Source organism: Meles meles, chromosome 5 (assembly GCF_922984935.1).
Source record: "Meles meles chromosome 5, mMelMel3.1 paternal haplotype, whole genome shotgun sequence".
NCBI lineage: Eukaryota > Metazoa > Chordata > Mammalia > Carnivora > Mustelidae > Meles > Meles meles.
In genome coordinates, this window is record NC_060070.1 from 8,316,781 (window position 1) to 8,342,142 (window position 25,362).

Genomic DNA, 25,362 nt, shown 5'->3' on the forward strand with positions numbered 1-25,362 from the left:
GCTTTTCAGCTGCTCTTCCGTTACAGCTATCAAAATTTACAGTTGATCCGTGAACAGTGTAGGGTGGGGGTGTAGAGGTGAAAAATCTGTGCATAACTTCTGACTCCCCCAAAATTTAACTACTAATAGCCTACTACTGATCAGAAGGAAACCTGATAATATAAACACTTAAATTACACATATTTTGTGTATATATATTATACACTACATTCTTACAATAAAGCTAGAGAAAGGAAACATTAAAAAAAGAAAATACACTTCAAGTACTATACTGTACAAAATCTGCACATTAAATGGACCCACACAGTTCAAACCTGTGTTGTTCAAGGGTCAACGTACCTTTGATTTTAGAAAATCTTTCTATAAAACTTCAATAACTCTGATAGCTTTGCTATGAGATGTATTAATATTATACCATAATAAAAAAATTCCCATAATACCAAACTATTCCACCTTTTACATAAAGACTGTTCAGTCAAAAGCATGCTTATTTTTTAAGATTTTATTTTTTTACCTGAGAAAGAGAGAGAGAGAGCACACGAGCATGAACAAGGGGTAAGGGTAGAGGGAGAAGCAGGCTCCCCGCTGAGCAGAGAGCCCGATGTGGGACTCGATCCCAGGACCCTGGGATCATGACTTGAGCCCAAGGCAGATGCTTATCGACTGAGCCACCCAGGCTCACTGGCATGTTTACTTTTATGGACCCTAGGACACAACACAGGAATTTCACTCAGTGTTTGGGATGAATAAAGGTCTCCTGTGCAGGCTAAATAAGATCTATTTTAGGAATGCCTGGATGGCTCAGTGAGCTAAGCTTCTGACTCTTGGTTTGGCTCAGGTCATGATCGCATGGGCCATGGGACTAAACCCCATGTAAGGCTCCACTCAATGGGGAGTCTACTTGAGATTCTCTCTCTCCTCCTTGCCTCTTCCCCCACTCGTGCTTGCTCTCGCTTGCATACTTTCTCTCTAAAACAAATAAATCTTAAAAAAGGAAGAACTTTTCATATCTGTTTAGAGGAACAGAAAAACATGAAAGTTCAACAAGGTTTTTTTTTGTTTTTTTAAGATTTTATTTATTTGTCAAAGAGAGAGAGCAAGGGAGAAAGCACCAGGAGGGCGAGCAGCAAGTGGAGGGAGAAGCAGGCTCCCACTGGGCAAGGAGCCTAGTGTGGGACTTGATCCCAGAACCCTAGGATCATGACCTGAGCCGAAGGCAGATGCTTAACCAACTGAGCCATCCAGGCGTCCCTCAACCAAGAACATCCTTATCAGGATGACAGAAAACACAAAACAGTTAAATAAGCAGCCCTTGATTTAAAATCACCAAGAGAATTAATGAGGGGAAAAAACTCACTTTAAAGTCATACATGAGAATCCCCTGAAAGAAGCTGAACTGAACTCAAGAATATAAACTGCAGAACTTAAAAACCTTAAAGGTAACAATATATAAAAAATTACTCCTATGAAATTTATTTATTATATTACTGATTTCTTTCCCTACAAATATGTCAAGAAAAGGACTAGGCACACTAACCAGAGATACAAAGAGAATATCAACATGTGAGTGGCCGTATATCACAAGCATGGGTTTAAACCTCAGCAGGAGGACAAGTGTTTTAGAATACTAAGAATTTAAATTTCATGTATGGAAAAATAAATGCATGCAATGAAAAAACAGTCCTTTGCATGAAGAAGATAAAGAGCTTGTCCACAATATGAACAGCTAAGGAAGGTGGGAAATTACCAGACTCCAGTCTGGTACATGCCATCTGCATCTGCCTATTTTATAAAACACCTCTTCTGGGGGGGCCAGGGTGGCTCAGTCAGTTAAGCAACTGCCTTCAGCTCAGGTCATGATCCCACAGTCCTGGGACTGAGTCCAGATTCTGGCTCCCTGCTCAGCAGGGAGTCTGCTGCTTCTTCTGCCCCTCTCCAGCTCATGCCCGCTCTCTCAAAATAAATAAATCAAAAAGACTCTGTCATCTAAAAATTACCATCTAAAAAATTTATCACCCAAAGTAATAAAATGTAAAAAGAACAAATTTAAGTTAGACAATACAAAACATGCATTGATCCCATTTTATGTTAAAGAAATAAATAACCTTAATGCTGTTCTTGACTCTCGGCTTTTCAAGACATTTGTAAGATAACCACAGAAATTCAGAGCTTGGAGTAACCTTTGAAAGTAATTTAACTCAGCTCCCTAACTTACAGAGGAGAAAATGATACAAAGTTATATGAACTGACCAAGGTCACAGTTACAAGAAAAGAGTAACTTTGCTGTCAGTAAATAATGTATTTCTTCCATAACTAAACATGGCACCCTTTAGGACTACAACTTTTTCACACATTAAATAGAAAAGGAAAAAATAATGACATCCAAACGAATCTACATTTTGATCAACTGAAAGCTTTCTGAGTAGGGTCTTTCCCCACACGAAGAACCAATGCTTAAAGTTAAAATTCGGAGTATCTTCCCTCTGCAAGAAAAACTCAGGTTTTTCTAGCCATCTAGAAGTTACCCAAGCTGGTACTTTAAAGTGTTATGTTTCCTTCAATGTTTACATAATGAAGAGACAGACCATAGAAAATACGGTCAAAAAGTACATTAAATGATTTGAGAATGTATTGTTAAAAACAAAATATAACTTGAGAATAATTATAGGATAGAACCACAGTATGTTCTATAGAAAGCATTTTATATTTTTGATAAAAAGAACATTTTACCTTAGAATTAACTCATCTCGTGCCATAACTTTGAAGTCTGTTTCACTCAGCCGAACCTATATATAAAGAGAATTAAAATATGAACTGACTGCTCTTCCTAAAACTTTAAAATATTAAATACCACTGGCTCTTATGTTCTTCATATTTTTATAGACAGGATCTTAACCTTTTCATCCCCTAATTGCTCATTTCTGGTATTGGGAATATCCTTAACTACTGAAAACACACAAAGTCCCTCCCGAAGGACCATTGTGCTGAATCATACGAAACCTCTCCAAAGCCCCAGGTTAAATGGCTCAGTACATATTACTGTTTTTTAAAAATTCTTATTGTTTTTAAAAGGTACATTACTTATCTTTAATACAGGCATCATTCTTAGGGAAATGCAAATTAAAAGTCCAATGAGCTATTGCTACACATTATTAGAATGGCTTTAAAAAAAAAGTGTGAACACCAAATACTGGGGGAAGATGTAGAGAAACCAAACTTTCACACACTGCTGGTGAGAATGTAAAATGGTACAGCTACTCTAGAGAATGTTTTGGTAATTCCTTCTGAAACTAAAAATGGATGTGCCATACAACCAACCCAGCAGTTGCATTCATAAGGATACCATCTCAGAGAAATTTGTACACAAATGTTTACAGCTTTATTTGTAGTAGCCCCCAAACTGGAAATAACCCAAATGTCCTTCAACTGGTGAATAGTTAAACTATTAATATAACCATACCCTTGGAATACTACATTCACCATTAAGAAGAAACAGCCTATGGACCAACTTGGATAAACCTCCAGGAAATTGTACTGGGTAGAAAAAAAAAATCTCAGAAAGTTACATATAACGTATGACTTCATTTGTACATTTGTGAAATAGCATAATTAATGAAATGAAGAACCTATTAGTGGTTGCCAAGGGTTTGAGATGGATGGGGTTACAGAGGAATGGCAAAATAGAAGCTCGTGGTAATGCTTCCGTTACCTCTTTTGGTTGTGGGGATGGTTACACTAAGTTACACATGATAAAACTACACCGAGCTAACATACACAAACACACACACTGCACATATAAGCTCTGTGGATTGTATCAATGTCAAGCTCCTGGTTTTGATATTGTTATATAAGATGTCTGATAGTTATGCAAGATTAACACTGAAGGAGGCTGGATGAGGAAATCCATAAACCGCGCCACCCCGCACATTTCTTTGCAATTGCTGGTGTATCAACAATTATTTCAAAATAAAAAGTTAATGGGGAAAGAACCAAGATGCCCTTCAACGGACGAATGGATAAGGAAGATGTGGTCCATATACACAATGGAGTATTATGCCTCCATCAGAAAGGATGAATACCCAACTTTTGTTATCAACATGGACGGGACTGGAAGAGATGATGCTGAGCGAAATAAGTCAAGCAGAGAGAGTCAAGTATCATGTGGTCTCACTTATTTGTGGAGCATAACAAAGAACATGGAGGACATGGGGAGATGGAGAGAAGGGAGTTGAGGGAAACTGGAAGGGGAGATGAACCATGAGAGACTATGGACTCTGAAAAACAACCAGAGGGTTTTGAAGGGACAGGGGGTGGGAGGCTGAGGAACCAGGTGGTGGGTAATAGGGAGGGCACGTACTGCATGGAGCACTGGGTGTTGTGCAAAAACAATGAATACTGTCACGCTGAAAATAAACAAATAAAAAATAAATAAATAAAAAGTTTTTAAAAAGGTACAATATTCTAGCTGAAACTGTTTTGTAAATTGAGAAATATTAAGTTTTTCTCTATACCAAATGAAGATTGTAAAGGCGAGGCACCTCTTCTGCTTTAGTATGAAATTAATGTTTCATAGGTTTCCTTTGTAAGAAACTTGTTTCAAATTACAACACTAACCGTAACATAGTACTATGACGGAAGAGGGAAAAATCACTGTACCAGAATGTATTAAAAGTCTAACAGCACACAGTTAATTCTGATTATTTAAACACGGTAAAACTCTATTTCATGAATAACTGGACTCCAAAACTTAAGACAAATTTCCGTAATACTTATCATCTACACTATTCATTTAAATACTCACTGGTTAATAAGCTCATACCCTCCTTTCGGGTTAATAAGCTCATACCCTCCATTTGAAGTATAAATTACTTTCAGAAACTATATTATTTTACAACTTTGTGCATGTGTGTGTAACAGTGACAACAGTAAATTAAGTTAGGGAAATAGTTAAGTTAGGGAACTAGAACAGGGAGAAAATGAGACTAGAAACAAAAACTTCAGAGGAAAAGATAGAATCTAAGAACTAGGTATATAACCCTTTGTTGATATATAAAAAGGTGGTTTTACCTTATAACCAAAGAGATTTAAGAAGTACAAAAAAAAAAAAAAAGAATAAGTAACTTATAAGTTGTGAAGAAATCTTTTTTCACGTTTATAGTTATGCAGGTGGAAATATTCACATGGCAAAGATTAAGAGTAGACCACAGAGATATAATTATACAAGTTTTTCAAAAACTGAAAATATTCTAAAAAGACATTGCATACAAGATACAATGTCTAACACATTATACACCCACAATGTTAGTAGTGTTATAAGGCAAGAGAGTGAAAGATAAGCAAATAAAGACAGCCCTTTCATCTCTATTAACTGTCTCCTCCCACCACCAAGGACTTAGAAACTGCAGGAAAAAAAACACACCTTTTTGGGAAGAGGCTCCTCGTTGGTCATCTTGAATCCTAAGAAAAAGGGGCAGAGAGAAGAGGTTCAACTGATGTTCTTTTGGTTAAGGCAGGAACAAGAAATACTGGCTTTTCCAAACCAATTTATTAGGGAACTCAGTTTGGACCAAATCATTAGATTATTTATTTAATAATAGTTTTAGATTTACAGAAAAGTTACAAAAATATTACAGGGTTCCTGTATACTCCACACCCACCTTCTCCTTTGTTAACACATTACCATTGTTTCCTTAAGTTATTAAAAAAAATTCCTTTGTAAAAAAGTTAATCATTCCTTTTGATGGCCCTATAAAGGATTGAAAATGTAACTTTTCAATGTATTCTTATAACTGCCCCATGAGAAAGACAAATCTTACATAAGTGACATCACTGTGCTAAAGTCAGACAATGACCTCAGGCAGTATCCCAGGCATCTTGCTGAAAGGATAATTAAGTATAGTTCCAGTTGCTAAGCTTTTCCTTTTACAGCATCATGTTGTTATAGTAGATAGAATCTATCATCATGACAATTCACTACTGTACAACACTTATATGATATTTAACCTTTATAAAAATAATCCTAGGGGCACCTGGGTGGCTCAGTGGGTTAAAGCCTCTGCCTTCAGCTCAGGTCATGGTCCCAGGGTCCTGGGATCAAGCCCCACATCGGGCTCTCTGCTCGGTGGGGAGCCTGCTTCCCCCTCTCTCTCTGCCTAATTGTGATCTCTGTCTGTTAAACAAATAAATAAAATCTTTAAAAAAAAAAAAAAAGTTCCTATACTGTTTAATTTCATGCCACAGAATTTGTATCTCAAATTAGTTTTGTAATTTTATACAAAATTTACTAACTCTATTGCAAAAGATAGGTTATACAATAGAGAAACTCTAATTAACTTCATTATGCTCACTGAAAACACTTCTACTTCCTAATATTCAAATAAGAACACAAGCTAATTTAAATTTATTTCTAGGTTTTATTTTCAACAGCACTGTCATGAATCTTCCTTCCTCTTATATTTTTTACACTTCCTTGATATTCACTTTGCTTACCCATACTTATTACAAATCCCAAACTATTAAACATTTAACCAAAGAGAAATAAGTCAAGGAGATGCACAGCATGGTAACTATAATTAGTAATACTGTGTTGCATGTTTGAAAGTTGCTAATAAATCCTAAAGGTCTTCACAAGGAAAGAAGGAAAAGATTTTTTCTAACAATGTGGTAACAAATAGTAACCAGGCTTAAAGTGGTGAGCATTTCACAGAACATACAAATATCCAAACATTATGTTGTACACTTGAAATTAATTGACCTTTCAAGTCAATTATACCTCAACTTTTTAAAAATTAGCCAAAGAACTGAGAGTGAAAAACTGAATTTTTAAAAGTCCTGGACTTCGCATTGAGATTCCTCAAAAGGAGACAATCTTCTGATACCATTTTTTATGCTACATACTATCCCAACTCTGTAAATCAGAAATTCCAATCATATACTGCCAATAAAACCTAATTTTCAGACTAGATACATTTAGGAACTTTTATATTTTGTACATATTAGGAAAAAAACAAATTGATCATGTATCACTGGCTTATTCCATCTTTAATAATCTTATCATTGGATGCAGCAAGCAAAAACCTGAGTATGTCATTTTCTTCTGCGCTAACGAAGCTGATCAAGCCTCTGACCAATATTTATGAAGACATAACCATATTTCCACAACTTAAGGTCTGTATATTTTTCTTATTTTTTTCCTTTAAATGGGTCTCTGTTTACTTTAGACCTATTATTGCCCAGTTTATATTTTCTGTTGGAAATAATGGACAGCTACTTAGTGACTACCCTAACATGACACCAGTGATTACAATCATTTGGGAAACAGGGGCACCTGGGTGGCTCAGTGGGTTAAAGCCTCTGCTTTCGGCTCAGGTCATGATCCCAGGGTCCTGGGATCGTCGAGCCCCACGTCGGGCTCTCTGCTCCGTGGAGAGCCTGCTTCCTCTCTCTCTCTCTGCCTGTCTCTCTGCCTAGTTGTGATTTCTCTCTGTCGAATAAATAAAATATTAAAAAAAAAAATTAAAAAAAACAAACAATCATTTGGGAAACAAACCTTCACCTTGTTTATACCCCCAGAGATCTACTTCTGTTTTAGTATGTTTAAAGTACATTCACTCTACTTTACTGCAACCTACTGGAACCCAGCTATCAAGGTTGGCATTTCCTTGGAATATCCCACTTGTCTGAGCTAAATATACTAGGTAAACATGGATTCCAGCCATTGAAACTCTTAGCCAATTTAACTAGTATATGTGTACCTATATATGCCACTAATCTGATTAAATCCTTCTTAAAGTAAGCTCCCCATCTCACTCAAAATAGTGCATGCCAATCCTCTGCTATCCCCTCACATCATGCTTTATTTTTCTTCATAGGTTCTTATAATGATCTGATATTTTACATACTTATCTGTTTCTCCCAATTATAAAATTAGCTCCACGAGAGCTGGAGCTGTTTCATTCACTGCTGATGCCACAGTACACAGTAGGCACTCAAACATAGGCTGAATGGAAATTATGAACAAACAAATTTGCTTCGGTTACTACTGAAATCGTAATAGTAAGCTAAATAAGCCAATCTAATTTCCCCCCCAAAATAACCAAGATGACCTTCTGTAAAATTTCGAGAATAAATGTGAAACCTAATATAACAAATACCGTGGTAAGAATGCTGTATAAATGGTTAAATTTTCCACTGAAGATAGTCTCCCTGTTAACTAGTTAATGGGCACTATAGCTACTCAAAATTTTAGTTACAAAACCTAAGCAATATAAATTCCAGTTATAATCTAGTAAATGCTTCTACAGCATGACATTTTCCCTAGGTTTTTTTGTTCATTCTTTTCTTAATACATATTCACGTTATTCCATTAAAATAAAATTGCAAGCTTAATTAGCAACAAATAAGATACTGTTTTTAAAAGGCACTGAAAGGACGAGGAATCACAGAAAAGAAGTTCTAGTAATCCTGCTTTTCTATAAGAGGGTGGCATAGTTTAAAAACAAAAAAAGCCACAAAACCTGAGCCTCGGTTTCCCCATCCCCAAAAGGAGTATCACCACCAAGGCTCAAAATTAATGAGCTACTTCTAAAGATAAACATTAATCTTTAGCATGGTGACTAGCACAAAATAAGCAATTATTAGTTTCCTTCTCCCCATCAAAAAAACAAAGACTCTCAATTACTACTTCTTGAAGAAACTGAAGGGAGAATTCAAAAGCTGAGATAACAATGAAGACCTGTTGCTCCTGTCCTTTTTTTTTTAATGATTTATTTATTTGAGAGAGAGAGGGCGAGCGCTCAAGCAAGAGACTGGGAAAGTGGGAGAGGGAGAAACACACTCCCTGGTGACCAGGGAGCCTGATGTGGGGCTTGACCCCCGGACCCCAGGGATTATGACCTGCCTGCTCTTGTCTTTGTTTCTAAGCCCCACTGCTCTAAGTCCCGCTGCAGAATTCTTGGTGAGCTCGAGTTGTTATTTTTTTATTTTTATTTTTTTAAAAGATTTTATTTTATTTATTTGACAGAGAGAGAGGGGAAGCAGGCTCCCTGCGGAGCAGAGAGCCTGACGCGGGGCTCGATCCCAGGACCCTGAGATCATCCACTGAGCCACCCAGGCGCCCCTTATTTTTTTATTTTTAAAAAATTTTATTTATTTGTCAGAGATAGAGAACACGCGCAAGCAGGCAGAGTGGCAGGCAAAGGCAGAGAGAAAAGCAGGCTCCCCGCTGAGCAAGGAGCCCAATGCGGGACTTGACCCCAGGACCCCACGATCATGATCCGAGCTGAAGGTAGCGGCTTAACCCACTGAGCCACCCACCCAGGCATCCAGAGCTCAAATTTTGAAAACTCTTAACAGCACGTTTTTAAAATTTTTAAACATTGGTTTATATTCTCTTCTAAAAAGTTTGATGGTGGACAAATTTCAATTACTTATCACTCTGCGAATATATGTATTTTCTTTATAAAAATAAATTTATTCATTTGTGACATATGTCAAAGATAAATGCAGTTTTTGCATAAAGGTTTGCATTTCACGTTGACTCTCAGAGTCACATCATTCCACATGTTATAGAATATGTGACTTGGGAATTCAAAGATTAAGCATTTTGAAAAATTCCTCCCTCATTTTTAGCCACTCAAAGTCAATCTCTCCTTCAGAGCCTATATATGCTGTAAGAGTTAAATAAGCAGCTTGGCAAAAGGTAAATTAGAACAGGTTTAAATTTAGAAGTATCAACACTCAACTATTTAGTCAAACTAGAACTTGGTTCTCAAATTTGATTTTCACATTGCACGAGTATACTAAGAAAATTATTCCCTAAGGCAACCTTTTTTTTTTTTTACTCTTTTTGAAGATCTTATTTATTTGACAGAGAGAAAGAGATCACAGGTATGCAGAGAAGCAGGCACTGAGATGGGGGAAGGAGGCTCTCTGCTGAGCAGAGAGTCCAACATGGGGCTCAATCCCAGGACCCTGAGATCATGATCTGGGCCGAAGGGAGAGGCTTAACCCACTGAGCCACCCAGGCACTCAAAGGCAACCTTTAAATTACAACTGAAAACACAATAATCATCTAAAATCAATTCCAGATTCATGAAGACAGTGAACATCCCAGGTTCTTAGATCTATTTTTATAGCAGAAAAATCAAGTAACTAGGGGCCCCTGGGTGGCTCAGTCGTTAAGCATCTACCTGCTCTGCGGGTAGCCTGCTTCTCCCTCTTCCCACTCCCTTTGCTGTGTTCCCTCTCTCCCTGTGTCTGTCAAATAAATAAAAAAAGTCTTAAAAAAGACAAAAAGAGGGGTGCCTGGGTGGCTCAGTGGGTTAAAGCCTCTGCCTTTGGCTCAGGTCCTGGTCTCAGGGTCCTGGGATCACGCCCCCCATTGGGCTCTCTGCGCAGCAGAGAGCCTGTTTCCCTCTCTCTCTCTGCCTACCTCTCCGCCTACTTGTGATCTGTCAAATAAACAAAATCTTAAAAAGAAAGAAAATAACAGAAAAATTGAATAACTAAAATATTGAGTTGAATCCTGAATCTTGAAGGGGGGAATGAATATACACTCATTACTATGAGTCACACACTTAATAATCACAACTTTTCAAAGTCGAAGTTAGCCTCCATTTTCCAGATGATGAAAATGATTATGAGTCACTAAATTATTAACTCTGGTCAAAACAGCCATTAATAAATCAGCCATTAGGACCCCAAACACAGCACCTCTCTAAAGTTGGTAACCGATAGAGATGGATTATTCTTCTACTCTCTCATTCTCAATAATGAATAAGCTTAACTAAAAAAACAGAAAAGCAAAAGAAAAAAAAACTTAAAATTGGTCAATCTGGCTACCTTTTAGGAGGTTTAAGATTGGTTAAAACATGGTCTTAAAATTATTTAAAGGTTTCAGTTATTCACATGGATTAATTCACAATAATCTCTGAAATTCAGATCTCAGAATCACTATATACTCTTGATGCTTTTAACACTGAGAAATACTTAATGATGGAGAGTTCGGTTTTGGCTGGCTAGGTGCCTAGCATCCCAGATCCCAGTACTTCCCCGGCTCTTAGCATAATGACCTAAGTTATGCAACTCAGTTCTCTCTTAGAGAGGTGAACACCAGCCAACACAATTTGAGAAAGCATGTACCTCATTGAAAGTAATTTTAAGTAAACTCAAGAAAATAATCTGACAGCATACAACCTTGGCTCTGGTTAGGAATCAGATGCCCACCTTTTCCGGACTCTATTATTATCAGTCAATGGATGTTGAGCAAGTCACTTAACTCTGGGCTGCGGTCTCCAAGACGGGGAGGGGGGGTGGGGGTGGGTGGAAGGATACCAATTTTGCCTGCCTTACAAAGCGCTGCAAATCTCAACGCTCAAGAGCCATAAAAATGTTATACAAAGGATTTTGCAAATAAAATATTAACATCAAAAGATAATTTTAATGTGCATTAAAAAAATTAAAAGTAAAGAATATTTATTTATAACGCCCAGTTCTAGCCTGATCAACCAGCTTAATGGCCAATGGGAATACTGAAAAGTTGTTCTGAGAAGCTGAATATCAGAAAACATTTAGAGGCAAAAATGTAGGAAATAATTTAAAAAATAAAAACAAGCATAAAACCAAACACTACCTCGGTCTAGTTTTGGTAAAACACCCATCAACTTAATTTTAAGAGTAAACTACTTTTTTCAAGAGCAAGATAACATACACTTACATGAAAATGCTAAGACCACCAAGTACAGGATATTTTCAAGGGGATTCTATACTACATCCATACAAGAACACAATGGTCTTTGAAAGCTGTAACATCCTGTACAAATGTAATTATTACACCTCTTGTTTCCACACGGTAGAGCTACTATACAGATTTTCTATATCATACAAACCAACTCATTTCTAACACACAAAAATACGGAGCAGGCATGACCCAAATTGAATCAGGAAAACTAGGTATTACTAAGTTCTGATGAGCTGATAAGTAAAACACCAGCAGTGCCTGGGACACACTTTTATTACTACTTTCCTCCTTTGGGACTTGGAAATTCATTCTTAAGTTCCGCCACTGAGAAGTGAAAATACTGACCACTTGGCTAAAGCTATCTGTTTAACACAAGGTAAGTTCTGAAAGAACTCCCCAAATACACCCACCCAAAACCTTAAAATTAACTTCATCCTTATCTCATGCCACCTGGTGGACTGCAATTTCTTTCCCCGACTTGCCTCATCAGGGGCTATTGAACGGCAGTATTAAATAAAATTTAGGTTATCTTGAAAAGATTTCCCTACGTGGTGTTTTCCTTAATGGGGGCATGAATGACGACGATATATGCCCCTACCATAAAAAACTTAAATGGTCAAAACTTAAAAATTAAAAAACGAGAACTCGTGATAGACCCGTGACTTCCACTACCTTCCTCAGTAACAGAATTAACTAAATTCTAAGAGATACAAAACCAGACGGGAGAGCTCACGACTATAAATACACTCATGGAAATACTCTTCTCAGGGCAAAAGAACCGTCTCTTTACTTTCGAAACATTTAGGATTGTAAATCTCACAGTCCTCTGAGATCAAACTGCCTTCATCAAAACAAGAACTTGGACTTCTCCACGGTGTCCTCTACTGACTAATGAAATACGGTTTTCAAAAATCAAGTAACAGCCTTAAAGATACACAAGACGAGACTTTAAAAGTGCACGAAAACCCCCGTCTACTGAACTGATGAAGAATTCTTTCTTTACTCAGAATGTATGCCATCATTTAAAAATGGAAGTCTTGAGGAGGGTGCAGCCGCAGTAATAAGCTACTGCGCGACGGGGAAACTGGTCAGCGAACACGGCTCCCCTTCCCTTGCTGAACTCGTTAGTGCCGCCAACCCTCGGGATCCACAGCAGAGATGGGAGGGGGCCACAGAGAGGCGGGGACACGACGCGCACCGAGGGGGCGGCCTCCCGGTATGGCCGGCCTGCGGGAGCGCCCACCTCGCCCCCAGGACGGAGGATGGGGCAAAATGGCCTCGGGGCGGCGGAAGTGTCCCCACAGGCGGGAAGGAGATGCAGCTAACGGGAGGCCTACGGGCCCCGGAGCCCCGACTCGCCCTGGGAGCTCTGCCCGCCCCTTCCCCAGCAGACCGCGCCTCAGCCCTAGGGACCCCGAGGTCCTCGCGGCCGCTCCCGCCGGCGGCCCGCACCTACCTCTCCAGACGGAGGCCGCGCCGGCGCCGCCCAGTCACATAGGCCAAGGCCGCGCGGCCCGCTCGCAGCCAGACCTCCAGACCGCACTACCCCCAGCCCCCGCGCTCCTCCTCCCGCCGCAGCCCCGGCGCTCCCCTTTATTTGCGGGTCTCGCTGCCACAAAATGGCGCTGAGGGAGGACGCGAGGCCCCGACGCCCCACCCCCTTCCCGCTCCTCCCGCCGCCCCGCCCCGCCCCGCCCCGCCCCGCGCCGCCCGCGGCACCGCCCGGCCCCAACGCGCCGCAGCCGTCGCCCGCCCTCGTCGCCGCCCCGCCATGTTCGCGTCCGGCCCACTCACTGAGTCGCCTCCCGAACGCGGCCGCAGCCACCGGCCCGTCACGGCGCCCCGCCGCAGGGAGGAAAAGCGAAGGGACGGCACCCGCCCGGAGCCTCCAGGCCCTAAGGGAGGAGTTGCGCTTGGGTGGCACGCCCCGCAGATCCCGAGCCCTGCAAATTCGGCGGGGGCGGGGGGAGAAGCGGACCGAGAGGAGGGGTGGGCGACGAGGGCGATGAGGTCAGAGGTCAGCCGCGGGGCATCGCGGGAAGGACGGCGGGGGTCGCGATTGGCGGCGCGGATTGAACGCGCTCGCCCGGCCACCTGCGGCTGCGGCGCAGCCTCTGGCGGAGGAATCTCGGCCAGGCAGCGCGTGATTGGCTGTTTTGTGGTGCAGCGTCCATCGGTGATACCTCCGCGCGCTGGCGGGCCAGGTGCAACCTCAGGATCTGGGCGCTGGGCGGGGAGTAGGGTCAGTTCGGGCTTCGCATACTCTTGCTGCTTGAGAACTTAGAAACTAGTATTCCAGCTTCTGAAACGCAGCCTCCCGGCTTGTTGGTTCATCCCCAACTTGACATCCCGAGGCTAAACGGAGGAGCTGTTGTGTAGCAGATGGGGGTCGTGCCTATGTCAACAGCTCTAGGGGCACCGTGCAAACTCAGAAACGCGGGGAAGGCGAACCCAGTGAGTTGTTAATGAATCTTATGAAATACGTTTTGTAATTTGAATATGCTCCCTTACGCGAGACTTGGTGTCACCCGGACCATTGCGTAAGAACTATGGTGTTACCTGCTAAACGTGAAACAATCTCTAACACTTACCACAGGGGGTCGGGTAACTCTTGACTGGTGTTTCCTTACCCGGCTTTTCTGAAAGTGTTTATCGCTAAAGGAAACTGCCCTGAAATGAGGTGATTTATAAAGATAAGATTAAAGTGTTCTCCTGATGGTCAAAGGGTTCGTGGTAAATTCCCGGTAAGTCAGATCGGTATGGAGAAAATATTTGCAACTTGCAGCACAGGAAGTCTTGAAAAGTGGAAAAAGACAAAAATCCAGAGAGAATTTTTGGGCAAGAACGTGAACAGACAATTCACAGAAAAGAAGAGCAGTGATCCTTAGCTGTTTTTCCTCACTTAGAATGGAAGTACACTTTGAAATCGCAAAACTCTGGACAAACAGTGCTCATAAATTTCTTGGTGAAAACGGGAAAATGATTCAAGCTCTATTGAGCACCAAAATGACACTTGCGTCTATTCTTATATCTTGCAATTCTACTCTTAACCCTAATCGTTTTCTGAAAACACGCCTCCACAGATAGAAACAAATATAGGCAAGGTTACTTGTTGCAGTGTCATTTGTCACAACAAAAGTTTGGAAATAAGGCGAATGTCCTTTAATAAGGAAGTGGTTGGACATGATAAAACCACACAGTGTAATACAATGTAGCCATAAAAAAAGAATGAGTCGCTTTGGAATGAGTCCCAGGTTATAAGAAAAATTGGAAAGATAGGGAGGCTGGGTGGCTCAGTCGGTTAAGCATCTGCCTTCAGGTCAGGTCATGATCCCAGGGTCTTGGGATGGAGTACTGCATTGGACTCCCTGCTCAGCGGGGAATCTGCCTCTCCATTGCCCCCCACCCCCCAACTCTTGCCCATGCCACTGCTGCCTTCTTTCTCTCATTCCAAAAATAAAATCTTAAAAAAAAAAAAAGTTATTTGGAAGGATATCCTAGAAACAAGAATGGTTACGTACAGGGGATTGTGGAAAGGTGTGTGTGGGGGGGGAGAGGAGGAGTAGAAGCCAGATATCTGATTTTGAACTTCTGAAGTTTTACATAGCCAAAAAGTAAATAAAAAAGGAAACAAAGTAAACCCAACATTGAAAGCAAATTAAAACAAACTTAACTTTAAGTCAAATTGGTAACATAATTAATGTTATTATCCAGAGAAAAGAAATACTCCTCCAAGGCTTTTGAACATAGTACTGTGGCAACGTCTGTGTTGGGATATGTTCTAAGGATGAAAAAGAACAACAAAGGAATCTTAAGCTTCTCTAAGTGGTTTACAATTAATGGCTATACTGTTGCTGTTGTTTTGAAACTATATATATTATAGGATAATGTGAGTATTATTGTAACGTATAACTTTTAAGCAGAAGAGAAAATGTACAAATATAAATCAAGGAATTTCAGAAAAAGCCTGTAATACACTTAAATTATAGGTATCAATTTGAGCACATGATTCTAAAAGTACATTTCCTAGTTCTGTGCACTGAAATGGCCAAGAAGCACTAGGTTAACAAACTGTCCCAAGGGATTTTCCAGGATGCTGCGTTTTCAATGTTAAAACTGGAACTGTCGGAGGCAAACCAAGATAGTTGGTCACCTTCAGGAACCATGAACACACTTGCCCTCCAGATCATGGTTTCTAAATTCCATTTATCACCAAATAGATCCAAAACTCTTTTTGGAGAATTGGCTGATTCCAGGCTGGGGCAGAGAAAGTACAGGATGAGTCAGACATTTTGTGCCTGAATGCAGAGGAAGTGCTTAGGCTAAAAAAGATATGTCAACCAAACTCAAGAGCAGGCAAAACTGATCTGTAGGGATTGAAGTCAAATCCATGCTTGGCTGGGGGTGAGGGGGAGGAGCATGAATCAACTAGAAAGGAAAATGGGGAAGTTCGGGGGGTTGTGGAAATACTCTACATCATGATTAAGGTGATGCTTACCCAGGCTTTATAGATATCTAATATAGGTATATAGATACATATGTCAACATTCATCACACTGGATCACTAAAATGGACACATTTAATGTCAGTTTTACCTCATATATGTTATATATATTTATTACATACATATACTTCATATAAATTAACCCTCATATGTATGTATTCAGGGCAATTTTTACATCAAAAGGAAAATGGCAACAATTAATTGTAAATACTGAATAGATAAAAATCTATGACCCTAGAGTAACACTTGATGAGAGAGGGGGTGGAGGATGATTTTCTCTGAAAACAATTAAAGGGAACATAGGATTTGCCCTACTTTTTTTTTTTTTTTTTTTTTTTTTTTTTTTTTTAAGAAAACAGGAATTGTGGTTCACTCCTGGTTAATGAGGAAAACCTCTTCCTCACAATAGGGTGCTAGCAAATAAAGGTAGAATAAATAATGAAATTAGTAAGTAACTAGTATGCAAATCTAAAGAAATAATTGATTCAGGCAAGAGTCATCAATGGACTTTAAAACCTTTAGATGATAGATTGCTGGGAAACGAAAGTATACATTTGGAACCAAAATACCATTTCTCAGATTATTTATCTAATTGTAAAGAGAATGCCCTTGTGTAGTGGAGTCATCTGGTGGTCACCATCTGAACCAAATGAACAAATTTAAAATCCGTAATAGTGGGACAATCTCCCGTTCACAGAAAATACAGGAGAAAGAGTAGTAGTAATAAATCTAATGGCGCTAGCCAATAGTCCCCCAAACCTTGATGAAACTGTAAGCAGTAACTACTTATTGAACACCTGGGTTAGGTCTAGCCCAGTCCTCAGTATCAGTATCCACCCAACTTTAACCTACAATTTCAAAAGAGATACCAAAGTATGCTGAATGTTACTTGCATTTGACTGTTTTAAATAGCACGTGCTATTGAGTTAGATTGATGTGAAGTAAATTGGACACTTCTTTCCCATCAGCCTTATAGTTACCCTATAACCTATATTCCTACTGCTTTGATTTAGGAACCATCTAATAAAATATGAATAGGAAAAAAGAGGAAGAAGAAAAAAAGAAAAAGGCATTCACAGTAAGTCTGGCCTTTGTCATTGGCACATTAGAAGTCCAAGGAGCTTGGAGATGGGCAGAATTGGCAGTTAAAGAAGTTGGCAGTGCTTCATGGATGCTCTTCTGGGCTCAGAGATGGCATGACCATGACCCTGAGCATGTCAAGTTTTTCCATGCGTCAGTACTTTCACTTGGTCCATTCTTTTTATCTGCCTTGCTCTTTCTACTCTTCCTTACCAGGTTATCTCCTATTACTCTTTAGCAATCAGCTTTAGAGACATTATTTAGCTTAGTATGTGTCAATCATAGAGATTTGCGGCTTCACACAGATGGGAGCTAAACAAATCTTTCTAGATCCGTTTTCTCATTTTAAGTTAGTGAGTTTTACAGTGAGTTTCTTACAGAGTTTTTCTTTGCACAGCAATGCAATATACTAACCCAATGTATCTAATCTTTCAGGTTTAGTTAACATTTATAATCATAGAGCTAGTGATGTTTAGTCTTTCTTTACAGACCACAAAGAACTCCACTGGTACTCTTTAAACAAGTTTTTAAAAATAATTATATTCATATAATAATTTTTACCAGTACTATTTTAAAAATGCTATTTCACCATACCTATCTCCTTGAATATAATACTGAACAATTTTCCAGGCTTTGTTTCCTTGCTTTTTTGTTTGTTTGTTTGTTTTGTTTTTAAGATTTTATAGAGTAGGAGGGGGAGGGGCAGAGGGAGAGGAAGTAGAGGTCTCCCTGTTGGGAATGGAGCCCAAGGCAGGGCTCAATCCTAGGACCCTGAGATCACGACCTGAGCCAAAGGCAGATGCCTAACTGACTGAGCCACCGAGATGCCCTTACTTGTATTGTTTTGGATCAGTGTGTTTGTTATATACCCAAGAAACATTCATTAAATACTTGCCACACTGTACTGAGTACAAAGGAAATTTTATCCCCCAAATAGTGGCTCTAGAGTGGAGTTTCAGTCCTTCTGAATCTTTGATGGGGGCAGGGAGCATAGATAATGAAGGTGTGGGGAATGTAGAATCACTTGTTCTAGGAAACAGGCTTGTCTAATTCCTGGGAAATCCTTTATTAAAAAAAAAATAAATAAAGGCAGACCTTGGAGATAATTTCCCTATCATGATATCTGTCCTTGTCACCTACTCAGTGCAAATAACATGCCTTCTGAAAGGATTCAGTATGCCAGCATGAGTAAGCATCACTATACTCTTTCCAGCTTCCACCAGGGTACCGTGGCACTCACTGCTGGGAGCCATGTTCCTCTTCTTGCTGATGGTTCCCTGATGGTGTTTGAGTCATAAAAACTTAAGCCCAGGGGCGCCTGGGTGGCTCAGTGTGTTAAGGCCTCTGCCTTCGGCTCAGGTCATAATCTCAGGGTCCTGGGATCGAGCCCCGCGTCGGGCTCTCAGCTCAGCGGGGAGCCTGCTTCCCTTCCTCTCTCTCTCTCTGCCCGCCTCTCTGCCTGCTTGTGATCTCTGTGAAATAAATAGAATCTTAAAACAAAACAAAACAGGGGCGCCTGGGTGACTCAGTGGGTTAAAGCCTCTGCCTTCGGCTCAGGTCATGATCTCAGGGTCCTGGGATCGAGCCCCGCATCGGGCTCTCTGCTCCGCAGGGAGCCTGCTTCCTCCTCTCTCTCTGCCTGCCTCTCTGCCTGCTTGTGATTTCTGTCTTTCAAATAAATAAAATATTAAAAAAAAAAAACAAAAAACAAAAAACTTAAGCCCAGGGGATGAATTATGGTGGGTATGGGCCAATATTTCTTAACAGGAGTGCTATTGATATTTGGGGTAGGTTGAATTTTTGTGTGTGTGTGTAAAAGTGTTCTGTGCAAGTTAGGGCATTCTGCATCCCAAGACTAACCCACTAAATGCAATAGTATCTGTCTACTTGTGTGACAACTGAGTGTGCCCCCTCTATATTTCCAGTGCCTCTATATGGAGAGGATTCCCATGATGAGAACCTTGGTCGATGAGGGGTTTTGGAATCTTTACCAAATCGTGACACTCATCTTCCTGCAGGCAGAATTAGCCAGTTGGCTAATTATGGCCAGGACCAGAGAAAATATGGTGCATCTGAAAAAGGCTTTTCTTTCTGATAAGAGAGGTGTTCATGACGAAAAAGTGTTTTTCCCCCTCCCTTCCTCTTAATAGTCTGGGAGAGGCTGTGATGCCTGCACCTGTAGGAACCATCTCACGTTCAGGAAGTACCAAAAGGAAAACAGAAGCCAGCCAGCTGAGAATACAGAGTAGGGAGTGAAAAGTTCTTGGATCAAGGATGACATTGTTAAGCTTCCACATGAACACAGGGACTGTCTTTTTATGAAGTAAAATAGAAATGTACTTATATTTTAAACCACTGTCCATTAGGGTGCCTGCTAACACATCACCAAACATTTTCTGGCTTAGGCAGTTAGGGAATAAGAGTATTTACATAATAAGTTAAAGAAAATGGAAAGATACCAAGTAAAGTTAGGTTTTTCTTGGGGGAACAATATGATAAAACAATTCACCTGCAGAGAGTTGAATATTTAAAAGTCTCAATATAGGGATTGTGTTTGCTTTACTGAACCCATGCTTCAATATAATCGGTCTTCCCATACCACTTTGCTTTACTGATAATGCAGACATTTACATACCATTATTTACTTCCAGAAACCCAAGCTGTATAAGACACAGACCTAGCTACATTAAACATGTAAAGGTCTTAGAGAACCTTATTTTCGGAACTTTTCAAAACTACCATTCTATTTTCCTTTGCTGCTTGCCAGCCTATGGGTACAACAGTTAAGTTCTGTTGGGTCAAACACTCAATGAAACCTCTTCTAATTTTTCTATTTAAAAAGGACAGCCTTTTATTTATTCCCCACAAATGAAAGAACCACTAGCTCAGGAGACTGTCCATCCAAAAGCCACGTGCCTGACTCACTCCTGACCATGGAATCTGCTCTTGTGCCAGAGAAGAGTAGTTGTTCAGTCACCATGCTGACCACCTGTTACAGACATCTATTAGGAGCAACATAAGACTTATTTTCATTGCTCTTTCCTGCCTTTTTAACCAATTTTCTCTATCTCACTCATCTGTGCCCAGTGCTACTGGCCACATCCCAGTCTTTATCTTTTCTCGTGGAAAACTCCAACAACCTCCTAGTTGGTCCCCTGACACCCATCAAAACCATCGTCCACACAGCAATTCTGGGAGATTTCCATGTTTAGGATTATGGAACAGACACTATTCCATGTTCCTCTCACTAAGCACAACAAAAATCCTGCATGTTACCTATGAAATGAGCATAAGAAAGCACACAGAGTATGGACATCAGGACTGGAGAGCAACACAAAGCTTGTCCCACGTTCCCTGGGCTTTCTTTTAGCTTCATAAACCTCAGAAGCTAAAAGAAGCAGGCAATCTGGAAATACCAACAGGCACAGACAAAGCATGTCCTCCCCTCCTCACCCCCCAAGAAAAGCCTGCTCCTTATAACCGAAGGCGCAGGGAAGAGGCATCCCAGCAAGACAGAAAATCTTTAGACAGTAGCCACTCTCTCCAGCCAACATCTCCACTCATGTCAGCACGGATAGTGATTTCAAAAGCATGGGTGACCCAGGATGTGGTTAATCCTGGAGATTATCCGGGAGTTATCTTACAACGTCCACACTCCGCATCAGTTATTTGTGACATCTTTTCAACAAGTCGCAGCCCAGGAAGTGCTTTATAGCACTCTGGGAAGGCGCACCACCTTGTGATGAAAGGAAAGGAAACAATCTAAATGCCATGCTTCTAAGCCCTTGGTCAAAGCCAAGTCTAGGTGGACCCTTAGAGAATGACTCCCCGGGGGGGGGGGGGGGGGAATGTGCCTTCAGAAGGGGCTGAAGAAGCCCAGTGTTCCAGATCAAAGCTGGGCTCTTCCCTCTTAAGGCGGGAGCATTCTGTATGAGATGTGCCACGTGGTGGGGGACTCAGGGATATCTGAGGTCCTGGGTTTCTGGAGAGGAAAAAGAAGATGGGGCAAGTTATAAGGAAGAAAGAAGGAAAGTGATACTTAACACTATGCCAAATGCTTTACATACATTGTTTCATTAGTTTTCACAAGTCAGCTACTAGGCAAGTGAGGTCTTGTATTAGGGCGGGACAGCCGAAGCACAGAGAGGTTCACTAACAGCACAGGTAAGAAGAGGTGAAGCCTCAACTTGGACAAAGTTAAGCTGATTTCAGGGATCCTGTCCTAAACATACACAACAGGCTTTCCTCAGGAACATATGCACAAAAAGAAACCTTCAGCAAAATAAAGGTAAAAACTACTGCAGAGAACATAAAATATGTTTAATCTCCTCAGCCTCATATTATGATAAAAATAAGGGTCTCTCTTTGGGACATCCTTATTTTATACCTGTAGACCACTGTGCCAAAGAACAAGTCCCCCTCTCAGTAGGAGAAAGTTTAGGCATGGTGGAGGGGGATTTTGTTCTCGTTCCATAGAGAATAAGGGCTAAGTACAGCCATACCCCCAGTAGGCCCCTCCAGTGCTTCTGCCCCAGAGAGAGGAATAGACAAATGATAACGAGGGCAGATTTGGGTAGGAGGCAATCTAAAAGTGGCTGCCGTGACCACAGGGTCTTTCTTAATAAGGAAAACCCAGGTGTCCAAGGCCATGTCCAGAAGGCATAGAAAATTTAGGTGTGTTTAGGCAAACAAACATTTCCAAAGCTCCATTCTCTGAGCAGGGATCAGCAGTGAGGGGTCCCACGGGTGGAAGGTGATGCGGGACCGAGTTTGTGGTGGCGGTGCTAATTATAAGCCAAGTGGGAGCCCAAGCAGGAACCCAGATTCAGAGAAGAGGATTGGGATCCAGGCCTTTATTTATTTGTTTTTTAAAGATTTTATTTATTTATTTGACAGGGAGATCACAAGTAGGCAGAGAGGCAGGGGGAAGCCTGCTCCCTGCTGAGCAGAGAGCCCAATGTGGGGCTCAATTCCAGGACCCTGAGACCATGACCTGAGCCGAAGGCAGAGGCTTAGCCCACTGAGCCACCCAGGTGCCCAGGATCCAGGCCTTTAGAAGAAGGAATTGGCAAGGGCCAGGAAGTGTCCGTGGGCCTCGACATGGAAAACAGGGAATGAGTAAGATATACAAGAGGAATCACAGCAGATAAATGTGTTTTGTATAGGAATCTTACTAGAAGGCATTACAAAGATAAAATTTAATAAGTTTTTCAAAATTTTATTACTCAGGAGAGAGAGAATAGGGGGAGAGGGACAAGCCGACTCCCCACTGATCAGGGAGCCTGATGTGGGTCTTGATCTCAGGACCCTGAGATCATGACCTGAGCCAAAGGCAGACTCTTAACCGACTGAACCACCCAGGCACTCCCATTAAATAAGTTTTTAAAGGATAAACCATGGTGTGGCTTTGACCTAGGTATTTTTCAAAACCCACTATATATGTGGCTTCAGCCTTGGCCTTTGGAAAGCTGGAATCAAGTGCTCACTTTGTTGTCAGTTGGACCATCCCTGGCCTTGTGCTAGACAAGGGCTTGTGTAATAGCTTCAGTTAGTGTCATATTCCACTGGGGTAACAACGTCACTCATGGGATCAAGACGTGCTGTCTAGATTTTTTTTTTTTAAGATTTACTTATTTGACAGAGATCACAAGCAGACAGAGAGGCAGGCAGAGAGAGGAGGAACAGGCTCCCCGCAGAGCAGAGAGCCTGACGTGGAGCTCGATCCCAGGACCCTGGGATCATGACCTGAGCCGAAGGCAGAGGCTTTAACCCACTGAGCCACCCAGGCGCCCTGTCCAGATTATTTTTAATAGATAGATGTAGTATAGGGTGAACATCTTGGGTTCTGTGTTCACTGAAGTTCTATAAATAGTTGTATAAATGTATATTTATACATTTATAACTATAAAATGTATATTTATATACATATAAATTTATATACATATAAATGTATATTTATACATTTACAACTATAAAAAGTTGTATAAATGTATATGCATTATACAAAAAACTTTAAAAGAGCTAAATACATCTCTCTTCTGTGTAATATTTAAATTCTTACGAACATTGATTGACTCGGGAGCACTTGGGTGGCTCAGTCATTAAGCGTCTGCCTTTAGCTCAGGTCATGATCCCGGGGTCCTGGGTTCAAGTCCCACATCGGGCTCTCTGCCCAGCGGGAGGCCTGCTTCTCCCTCTCCCACTCCCCCTGCTTGTGTTCCCTCTCTCTCTGTGTCTCTCTCTGTCAAATAAATAAAATCTTAAAAAAAATTTTTAAAATAGGGGCGCCTGGGTGGCTCAGTGGGTTAAGCCTCTGCCTTTCACTCAGGTCATGATCCCAGCATCCTGGGATTGAGCCCCGCATCGGGCTCTCTGCTTGGCGGGGAGCCTGCTTCCTCCTCTCTCTCTCTCTCTCTCTCTCTCTCTCTATGCCTGCCTCTCTCCCTACTTGTGATCTCTATCTGTCAAATAAATAAAATCTTTAAAAAAAATTTTTTTTAAATAAACATTTATTGACTCAAAAAGAATATAATGGTCTTCCTAAAGTTATCTACCTAATATTTAACATTCTCATTAACTTCAACTTCTTTTCTTTTTTTGTTTTTTTTAAATATTTTCTTTATTTATTTGAGAGATAGAGTGAGAGAGAGCATGAGAGGGGAGAGGTCAGAGGGAGAAGCAGACTCCGCATGGAGCTTTGAGCCTGATGTGGGACTCGATCCCAGGACTCCAAGATCATGACCTGAGCCGAAGGCATCAACTTGTTTTCAAATGTATTTAGCTTTCTAAGTGTTCTTTTTTTTTTTAAGATTTTATTTATTTATTTGATAGACAGAGATCACAAGTGAGCAGAGAGGCAGGCAGAGAGAGAAGGGGAAGCAGGTTCACTGCTGAGTAGAAAGCCCAATATGGGATTCGATCCCAGGACCCTGAGATCGTGACCTCAGCCAAAGCCACTTAACCCACTGAGCCACCCAGGCACCCCTAGCTTTCTAAGTATTCTTAATAACTACTTTTGTACAGGGGCGCCTGGGCGGCTCAGTGGGTTAAGTGTCTGACATTGGCTCATGAACTTTGATCATGATCTAGAGGTCCTGAGATGGAGCCCCATGTAGGACTCCATGTTCAGTGGGGAGTCCTCTTCTCCCTCTGCTTCCCACCCCCCCCGACTCCTGCTTGTGCTCTCTCTCAAATAAATAAATAAAATACTTAAAAATTAATTAAGTTAAATTCAAACTACTGCTAAATGTTTTATTTTTTTATTTTTGACTTTTTTTCAGGTCGGGAGGCAGGAGGGGCAAAGGGAGGGGCAGAGGGATAGAATCTCAAGCAGACCTCCCACTGAGCCCAGAGCCCCCCACCTCCCTGCATCAACACAGAGCTCAATCCCAGGACCCTCAGATCATGACCAGAGCTGAAAGCAAGAGTCAGGTGCTTAACGGACTGAACCACCCAGGCGCCCCAACTTTTCTAAAGGAATTTTCAAGAAACATTTGAACACAACTCAGGCTGCCATAACTTGTCTTGAAGAACTGAAGTTGTGACTTTTCATACTACTTGCTAGATGTAAAGTCACATTTGGGCTGATTAGAGGTGGGTACCCTTCGGTAAAGTGGTGGGTGCAGGCTTGCCCTCTAAAATCCCACCAAAATGACTCATGGGACAAACTCATGGGGGGGAAACATCCACATTACTGCCAGAAATCTGAAGTACACTCAACGACCAGATATCTGGGAGAATTCTTGGTAGACATAGTCTTTTTTTTTTCCCCCCAAATAAGCGGGGGAGGGACTGATGGAGAGAGAGAAAGAGAGAGAGAGAGAATCATGGGAGAATTTCTGGTAGACATAGGTTTTTGTTTTTGTTTTTTTTCTTCTAATTGGTGGGGGGGCTTGAAGGAGAGAGAGAGACTCCTCAAGTGCACTCCCGGCTGAGTGGAGAGCCCTGCGCGGGGCTCCACCCCACAACCCTGAGATCACGATCTGGGCAGAAACCAAGAGTTGGAGGCTTAGCCAACTGAATGCCCCCGCCCCAGGCG

General features: G+C 41.2%; 1 protein-coding gene across 3 annotated transcripts in view; it reads right to left on the minus strand.

Moving 5' to 3' along the window:
• The window catches only part of LOC123941606 (WT1 associated protein), a 28,573-nt gene extending 14,788 nt beyond the window's left edge, over positions 1 to 13,785 (minus strand). Inside the window, exons 1-3 of one of the 3 annotated variants that reach the window (XM_046004955.1) lie at positions 13,535 to 13,785; positions 5,420 to 5,457; positions 2,731 to 2,786 (exon numbers count right to left, since the gene is read on the minus strand). In XM_046004955.1, the coding sequence (XP_045860911.1) occupies positions 2,731 to 2,786; positions 5,420 to 5,449 (86 nt within the window). In that variant the 5' untranslated portion in view covers positions 5,450 to 5,457; positions 13,535 to 13,785. Of the gene's footprint in view, positions 1 to 2,730; positions 2,787 to 5,419; positions 5,458 to 13,196; positions 13,382 to 13,534 lie in introns of those variants that run through there. The other 2 variants (XM_046004954.1, XM_046004956.1) reach the window with 2 other exon arrangements.
• Between the last annotated feature and the right edge of the window lie 11,577 nt (positions 13,786 to 25,362).